This window comes from Populus euphratica, unplaced genomic scaffold (assembly GCF_000495115.2).
Source record: "Populus euphratica unplaced genomic scaffold, PopEup_1.0 scaffold9.1, whole genome shotgun sequence".
Classification (NCBI taxonomy): domain Eukaryota; kingdom Viridiplantae; phylum Streptophyta; class Magnoliopsida; order Malpighiales; family Salicaceae; genus Populus; species Populus euphratica.
In genome coordinates, this window is record NW_011499857.1 from 541,291 (window position 1) to 550,789 (window position 9,499).

The following is a 9,499-nucleotide window of genomic DNA, read 5'->3' on the forward strand; positions in this document are numbered from 1 at the left end:
ATGTAAAATCTTAAAATAATATTAACTAGATATGCAAAAAATAAAACTCCAAGGACCAAGCTAAAGTTCTGCGCACCTTTTTAATTGTAAAAATAAAATAAAAAGTTATTTTTTAAATTTTGATTTTTTTAATTATAATCTAAAATTTTATTTCATAATATTGATCTTAATTTCTACATATACATGTTTACACCATAGCTTTAAATAAAAATAATAGAATTTTAAAAATATAAATTTATCATTGATTAAAAAAATATCATGCCTGAGCATATAAAAGCTTTTTTTATATAAAAAAAATAATATAAAATAAGTAATAATAAAACAACAAACTAAATGTTTTATTCTCACTAAATATTTCAAAGCAATTTTTTATTTTAAATATGCATATTACATCCATATATAATTAATTATAAAATAATTAATAATATTACCATAAAAAGGCACAATCTTATTAAATGTTGTGGCATGGAAAATTAATTGGATGTTATCTACATGGCAACTTGTTTAGAAACAACTCGAATAATTAGTAAAAATGTGATTTAACTTTTTTTTCTTCAAAATAACATGTTTTTTCCTTCAAAAAACCAATGACACATTAAGTCAGCTCTTCAAACTTGTAGAACTAGTCATGACCTCTTTTGAGTTTAATAAAAAAAAATTTTATAGAACTATTATTTTATTTCATCATATAATACAAAAAATAGAAGTTTACAAAATCAAACACTAGCTTAATATTGAATCTTTTATATAAAATCTCAATAACTTTATAAAAAACAAACTAAAATAAATTACGAAGCTTATCCGCTTATCAATCCAAAGGAACCTGTATTTCAAGTCATAGACTCCATTTTTACGAAGCTTATCCGCTTATCAATCCAAGTGAACCTGTATTTCAAGTCATAGACTCCATTTGATTTAAATTTTTTTAAAAATATTTTTTATTTAATTACATAAATAAAATAGATATTTAAGAAATTCAACACCAACTAAATTTCAAGATGCTTGTTGAAGAATGTGATAAATTTATAAAAAACAAAACAAAATAAATTATAAAGACCAATTAAAAAGCAATTAAATATTGAAGAATAAAATTAATAAAAAATTAATTTTAAATAATAAAATAAACAAACAAGTAAATAAATAAATCAAATGAAATAAGTTGGGCTGCATATTAGCCTAGGTGGTCCAATGCGCATTAGCCTTTTAAAAAATATAACAAGTGACAAGTGACATGTTGCATGTTGGTATCTATAATTCAATTATTATTGTAATGACTGAAAAATTAATTTTTTTTAAAAAATATTTTTATAAAAACAAATAAAAAATACAATAAAAACCTCAAGAAACAACATACTAACCCTAAAACATCTTAAAAACAATCAAATAAAAAAAGAAACTAAACCTAATCTACTTTCTTATGCTTTTTTAGAGAAAAACATTATAACCATTAAATTTTTCTAGCCGAACAGGACTATTAGACAATATCATTCATTGACTTTTCTTCTTATTTGTTATTTTTAAATGCATTTTCTCTTTAATTTTGAAATAAAATAACTGAAATGTTAAGAAAATATACTTTTGAATCAAAATTAAAATTGAAAAAACTAAATAAATTACAGAATGAGAAAAAAGAAATTACCGTGGACTGGAAAATCTTTTAATAAAATATTTTTATAAATTTTTTAAATATACTTAATATCATCAAATAATAAATTATACTTGGTAATTTCTCACAATTTGGACTTCTTAAATAAACACTCATTATTTAGAAAAACTCTCTCTCTCTCTCTCTAATTTTTTTTATATAAAAAAATAAAAGAAAAAGGAGACACGCATTAGCATAGGAATTGACACAAAAGCCTTCTGCAATTCCACGAAAAAAACAAGAAGAAATATTTAAACTCTCATTGAGACTTTCTATTCTTCTTCTCCTCTCTCTCTCTCTCTCACACACACACACGCGCGCGCGCACATGGCTGTTCAAAGCCCACACGTGAATAAAAAGTTCTTATATTCAAACTGTTATCATCAATTCTAAAAAAAAAGATATTAAAATAAAAATTGTCTAGAATTTTAAAACCTTTGATTTTTTTTTTAGGTGTTAATGGCACGCTGAATAATCTAATTATCCCAATTTTTTTTGAGTTTTTTATGTATTAAAAAAAATTATCCTTTTTTATTAACTACCTTGTCCATCATGAGAACAAAACCTAATTCCCCACTTAATATTATTACAAACACAACTCTTATTTTATTTTATTTTTTTAAATCCCTATATTTCTCATCTAGCACAACTATTTCTCTTATTTTATTTTTTAAATTCTCACATTATCTATTTACTTTATTTTTTAGGTGTTTTAAAATTACAATTCACTTGAAAAAATATTAAAATTATATTATTTTAGTATTTTTAATAATTTTAATATATTAATATTAAAAATAAAAAATTATTTAAAAATATTTTCAAACGATAAACACCCTGCACCACCACAATCTTCAATAATTTATTTAAGTTTTAAATGGAAATTCAGTAAGAAAAAAAACGTGAACAAATAAAAAAGGATAGTTTTGTTTTCTAAATGATTCAAAGTGATAAAATTAAAAGAACGAGGATGAAAGTGATTTTCACGAGACACATGGGTGGTTTCCCACTCTCTCATGAAAACCAAAGCACCGGACATTTGGAAACCGGCACCCGGAAAGAAATGTCATCACGAGGTCAAAATACGGGTCGGAGGCCCGAGCTCAGGCACGACCCGGTAACAAACCGATGGGTCATTTTCTCACCTGCCCGTGCCAAAAGACCCACTGATCTCAAATCCAAATCCCCTCAAAACTCGAACCCCACCGACAACTCCTCATGCCCTTTCTGCATCGGCAACGAGCATGAGTGCGCACCCGAAATCTTCCGGGTCCCGTCCGACCCGAATTGGAAAATCCGGGTCATTGAGAATCTCTACCCCGCCCTGAACAGGAATCTCGAGGGCCCGTGTGATGAAAGGCAGGATATGGGTGTTCCAGGTCTGGCCATGGGCGGTTTTGGGTTTCACGATGTGGTGATAGAGAACCCGGTTCATTCGGTCCATCTGTGTCATATGGAGGCGAGAGATATTGGCCAAGTTTTGCTTGCTTATAAGAAGAGGATTCAGCAGATTGCTACTGTTGAATCCATTAAATACGTGCAGGTTTGCTCCTTTTTTTTTTTGCTGTACTTTTCTTTTTAGTGAATTTGTGTGTTTTTTTTTTGTCATGGGTTTTTTATTTAATTCATAAATATAGATTTCTTCTCGGCCATTTGTTCAAGTACGAGTAGATTCTTCAGTTTTTTCTATATTTTTGGTAATGGTTTTTTCTTCTTGAATCTTGAATTTGTAGCAAAACCAATTAAGCTGTTTTTTTTTTTTAATAATGCACTGTTGATATTAGCTTAAAGATGAATTTTTTTAAAAGCTTTGAATGAATTGATGATGATTTAGCCTAGATGACACACAATTTTCTGTGAACTTGTGATTCTATTGCTCCTTGAATGGGTACCAGGCGGGTATATTTTTGCTCATTTTGCAAAATTATATTTCGTTGTCAATGCTTTGGAAAGACAGGCTTGGAGTCTGTACTCTTGAAACAATGGTTTATAGCTTTAGCCTTTAGGAACTTCAGAGTTTTTCTTCATGTTCTACGGATATATAGTGAGTTTGATGGTTGAGTTTGGTGTTTTTTCATGCTTGTAGTCTTTCACTTTTTCGTGTTTTTGTTTTAATGGTTCTGTTAATTTGTCTATGATTATGTAACCTAGCGCACCATATATTCATTAGCTGTTGTGATTTATTTTTCCTGCAAAATTCTCTCTTTTTTGTATTTTATTTTAATTTTTTGCGTAACGGAAAATTTGGAATGCATCATTCGATTATTCAGGCTTCTTTGAACCCATAAAATATGTGTGCATGCGCATCCTCACAGTATTGCTTGCCTTTCAATTAAGGTGTGATTTGACCTGTCTAGGCTTTGCACTAGTAGCAACCTGAACCCAAAACGGTCTTGATTTCATTGTTAAGGTGTTCAAGAATCATGTTGCATCATCTGGAACATCGATGAGTCATCAACATGTTGGTTTTATTGATTAATGATTGTCAAGATATGAGCTTATTTTATTTTAGCTTATTTGAACATGTTTTATTTGTTCTTAATTTTTCATTTAGATAATAATTTATTTTATTTTATCCTTTTTCAGCAATGGGATTTTAGTTGATTCGTTAATGTGGATTTATGAAATTGGATTTCGTTCAAGTGTGTGTGGATATTTATGTTCCTGGGAGTTTTGAATCAATGAATACATGTAGCTTTGCTTTTTTGTAGATGGATTTGGAGAATTTTAGTTTAAAATGTTTGCGCTTATTGTTTTGGGGTATTTCACTTGTAATTAGGATTGTTTCACTGTCATGGAAATTTTCTGTTCTGCCTTGTGTCCTCATTTCTGCATAACTAAAAAGGAGGCTGCATTTAAAGTTAAACCCATGAGATTTGCATGCACATGTATGTGTTTTTGTGCAATCTCATCTGCTTTGCTTTCCTGTCATGTTAAATTGCATCTGAACTTGTTTCCCTGCTGCATTGATATGCAATTGAACTGACAATGGTCTTTGTTTTTACACTTTAAGGTGCTCAAGAACCATGGCGCATCTGCTGGAGCATCGATGAGTCATTCACATAGCCAGATACTGGCTCTTCCCATTATTCCTTCATCAGTTTCTGCTCGATTTGAGGGCATGAATGAGTACTTTGAAAAGACAGGAAAATGCCGTCTATGTGAAGTTCAAGCAAAAGAACTTTTGATTGATGAATCGACTCATTTTATCTCCATTGTTCCTTTTGCTGCCACATTCCCTTTTGAGATATGGATTATTCCCAGGGCTCACTCCTCTCATTTCCATGAATTTGATTGCGAGAAGGTAATTTTCAGTTATTGGTTCTGCAGATTGAATCCTTATTTTGGTCTGACAGCGACTTTATTGGAATTTTATAATTAATTTCATCCCTTTGTAAAGAGGAAAAGGGTGTGAAAATAGTCATTAAGACACCATGATATACATTTATGATCCTTAGGTTATTCTGTTAGTTACTTTAAATTTAAATCACAACAAAAAACGAGGGTAGTATTTCTTGATGTTGTTGGACCCAGAATTCATTTCTAAATGTTTGTGGCTTGAACTTGGGGAAGTTATTGTCCTGTACCAGTTTAGCCCTTAAACCTTAAAATTTGAAAAGAATAGCAAGGAATCATATGTCGAATGAGTACATTTGAAAGGTATGTTTGGATCTTCTTCATTTTTTATAATTATTTGTTATAATTTTGCAAAAGAAAATATCATTGTCTTTTCTTTTCTTTACTTTTCAGAAATAAAAAGAACCATGTTGGTACAGAGACAATTGTAAAGTTAATAAGGAGTCTTGACATTTATTTGGGAAAAGTAAGTTGCCATATGATGGAATAACTAAAAGTAAATTAATAAGATAAAAACAGATTTAGCGTGGTTGTGCATTTAAGGATGCTACCTTGCTACGTGAGGCTTAATATAGTGATTATGACAAAGCAGTGGACTGTAATAAGGCATGTAGAGTTTTCTCTCCACCTTTTTTCTCTGTGAAGCATAAGACGCACATTTTATTCATGTAATTCGTATAACCTGTAAACTATGTGACGCTTTGAGCCTTAGAAAATATCCTGATTTATGTGGAATACTGCAGATGGTTGATCTCGGTGGATTGCTGAAGCTCATGCTGAGGAAGATGTCTCTACAACTGAACAACCCACCATTTAACTTCATGATCCAGACCTCTCCCCTTCAGGTTAAAGAATCAGAATTATTCTATACTCACTGGTTTTTACAGATAATACCTCAGTTGAGCGGGGTCGGGGGGTTTGAAATTGGAACCGGTTGCTATATAAATCCTGTTTTCCCCGAGGATGCTGCAAAGGTTATGAGGGAAGTTAATCTGCCAGTGGAGGGTTGAACTGATCACATTCATACCATTAATATAACTTAGATTTACATGAGAAGCTGAAAAAGAAGGGTAATAAGGAGAAGATAGTCTCATCAACAGGAACTGTTTTTTTTAATGTTGTGTTTGTGCAAGGAAAGTAGAAGCATATTCATTTGAAGTGTGCGGGCAAAAGCTCTCTTGTGTCCCGCATGGCTAATGCTTTCTTTTTTTTTCGGCTGGTGCATCATGCTGTTGTTTATAACTTAATAATGCAAGACAGAGAGAAAGTCAAGAGAGCAAAACCTCTGAATGACAGGAAGAAATGGACTGTCATGATATAGAAAGGAGATCAAATCTACTCGAACAGTTTGGCATGACGGTATCCAATGCTTTCTAAATTCCAACCCTTTTCCCCTTTAAACCCTGCATGATTAAAGTTTTACATGATGGGTCAAAATTCCTTTGGAGGGAGATGTCAAAATTTCTTGGTGTTAACTAAACACCAAGAAAGAAAGTAGAAGACCAATGAAGAAGCCATCCTAATCTCTTTGCTTGATTACTCTCTCAAACCCTAGGGAGAAAGTTGAAAAGAGGAAGGGCTGAATCATCTTTGTCGTTTTAATTATTCGGTTTGAGCAAGCACGAATAAACTTTGGAGTTACGCATGCCCGGTAAGGGTGTGCTTTTTCTCCAATCCTATGATGTGCATTTTGCTTCAACCATTTTTTTCTTTTTGCTGTTTTGGACCCCAGTGATTTTGTGCCCATAAATATTGTCGAGTGTGGTATCGTGGGAGCATGTTGATTGTATTGCTTGTATAATTTGTTAATCAATGATATAAATCATGGGACTTCATCTAAAAAATTAACCTTTCAAGCTCTAAGCTCTAAGTTAAGTTGATTTTATAATAAGATATTAAATCTTTTTCGTTCAATAAAGTAAGCTATTTAACAAAAATCAACATTTTGAAAATAGACAATAACATGCTAATATAATAAATATAATAGGGTAAATATCTTATCTTACCAGATTAAATATTTTAATTTATATTTATTTTTTAATTTTTATTTATCATTTGTGTTTTTTTTTAATTTATTAATAAACATAATTTTTAATTTATTTAATTATATATATATATATAATTTTTTTTATTTTCATATATGATTTCTTTAACTATAAAAAGGTGTATATTAAATCTTTTTCGTTCAATAAAGTAAGCTATTTAACAAAAATCAACATTTTGAAAATAGACAATAACATGCTAATATAATAAATATAATAGGGTAAATATCTTATCTTACCAGATTAAATATTTTAATTTATATTTATTTTTTAATTTTTATTTATTATTTGTGTTTTTTTTTAATTTATTAATAAGCATAATTTTTAATTTATTTAATTATATATATATAATTTTTTTTTATTTTCATATATGATTTATTTAACTATAAAAAGGTGTAGAAAAAGTTTTTGTATAAATATTTTTGTTGAAAATAAAATATCTAATCTTCGACAAAACACGGTCAAATGTCTAGTATAGTATGTATTAGCAATTGTGTACGATTTCTAAAGTAACCCAATATAGAAAGAAAGAATAAAAGCACGTGTTTTTGTATTCCAATGTAAGTTGAATATATCAATACAAGTCTTCCTTTTCAGACGATTTTAAAAGTAGATCTCCTGCATCGAAGAGAAAGTGGACAAAAATCTAATGACTCCTTTTCAATGCTAATCTCTCTAATGTTAATTATAAAAAACATGTTTCAAACTAGAGGCGTTTTAAAAAAGATAGCTTATTTATAATATTTATATTATTTGATATAATCTAACTCGTTAAAATTAGATAATATAAATATTGTAAATGATAATGAATAAGGTTATGGTGCAGAGGCTGACATTGCTAAAGCTTGCTAGACTTGTCAAAGATATGATGCTAGCGAGGAAAAATGATAACAAGGTACAAGGCTATCACAATAAACGATGATGGTTTCTGGAGATGTTTGTTGATGCTAATTTAGGAGGAAGGAGTTGCGACTACTCGTCTGTCTATGAACTCCTTTCTTGTAAGGAGATATGGCTTGAGAGATAGACAAAGGTGGGGAAGGTAAAACAAATGTGTGTTTTTTCTTGTTTGAAGGGGAAAGAGAAAGCTGGGGAACCAGGGAGAGAAGTGTTGGTTGCCAAATGAGAGAGGTCGTGGAGGGGTGGTGAATAGACTGAGCATAGGAGAATGAACGCGGTGGCTATGGTTACAATTGCTGCAGGCCTATTGGTTTGGTACCGGGCTAGAAGAGAAGAAAGTGAAGGTGAGGCCTTTTCCTCTATGTTCTGTTCTTATAAACCGGGGAAGAAGAAAGGAAGCTAGCTAAAGGCTGAGGAGGGGGTGTTTAATAGCTGGTTCTGAGACTAGGGAAGAAAAGAAATAATGGGATAGGTTGAAGGAGGTGCGACGGCCAGTACAAGTTTTGCCATCCCACCTTTTTTTTTCTTTTTTAGTTTTGGAAATCTCTCTTGATTTTTTTCATTTTAGCCTCTTCTTTTAGGTTTTTTTTGTCTCTCTTCTGCATGTACTGAGATTTGTATTCATAGTGAAAGAGTCCCTTTGTGTATGAGAAATAAATTATCAATCACATTCATTCTCTTTTTTAAAGTTTGAATTTGATTAAAAATCAAATTTGAAAGCGAATAACTATTATTATCTTGAAGATAGAGATTATCTTCATGCTAAGGATAGAATGATAAAAATACATCGTAGTCCTTATTTTTTACGCAAGTTGACAAATCACACTTTTCATTGAAATTTATCTGATATTTTAATTTTACATTTTAAGTCCTGTAAAATAAAATTAAAAAGCTAATGGAAAAAAATTAGGTTACAATATATATACCTTAAGTTTTTAGTATAAATAATATTCTTCCTTCTCTCTTTTTATTTTTTTCCTCTCTTGCCTTTACATACACATCCTTTTATTTTCTTAATCTCTTTCCCTTCTCTCTATTCCTCATTTTTACTGAAATTATAGCTATTTCCTCTAAAGTTTAATACGATGAAGTGATAATGAATTCTACAATTCTAATCTTTTCTATCAAGGAACCATTAGAAAATAAATGAAAATTTTGAAAATCCAGATTGAACTTTTATTATTTTAATCTAATCATAAACTCAAAAGCACTTTATATTCTCTTCCTACTAGTTTGTCTTTGTATCATATTGCATCCTAACTATGTGATAAAGTACTTGACTATGATCTTTGTTTTGTTTTGATTTTATATAGAAATTGTGATAGTTTTTATGTTGTCCCTAATATATATATTCTAGCAATCTTATGCAGTTCCAACAGTTGCATCTAGATATTTTTCTAAGATTGTCGATGAATAAAAGAGTTAATATGCTTAACTCGTGTATATCTATATTATCTATAAAAGTTTTAGTTAAACTTGATATATCCAACATGCTTAGGCCAAAAATAAAATTTTGTTTTCTTCCAAGTAAAGTTTCATAACTCTATGTTGATATACT

The 9,499-nt window shown here is 30.1% G+C and overlaps 1 protein-coding gene across 1 annotated transcript; it reads left to right on the plus strand.

The window, feature by feature from the left end:
• Window positions 1-2,609: 2,609 nt before the first annotated feature.
• LOC105123556 (probable galactose-1-phosphate uridyltransferase) lies at window positions 2,610-6,843 on the plus strand. Its single transcript, XM_011023192.1, has 3 exons — window positions 2,610-3,185; window positions 4,656-4,946; window positions 5,743-6,843. Exons 1-3 carry the CDS (start codon window positions 2,613-2,615, stop codon window positions 6,007-6,009), a joined length of 1,131 nt encoding a protein of 376 aa, XP_011021494.1. The 5' UTR covers window positions 2,610-2,612; the 3' UTR covers window positions 6,010-6,843.
• Window positions 6,844-9,499: the final 2,656 nt, after the last annotated feature.

Coding starts and splice junctions, on each gene's coding strand:
- LOC105123556 (XM_011023192.1), top strand. CDS start 2,613: ATGAAAGTGATTTTCACGAGACACATGGGTGGTTTCCCACTCTCTCAT. Junction 3,186..4,655: donor AATCCATTAAATACGTGCAG/GTTTGCTCCTTT, acceptor TTACACTTTAAG/GTGCTCAAGAACCATGGCGC. Junction 4,947..5,742: donor ATGAATTTGATTGCGAGAAG/GTAATTTTCAGT, acceptor GGAATACTGCAG/ATGGTTGATCTCGGTGGATT.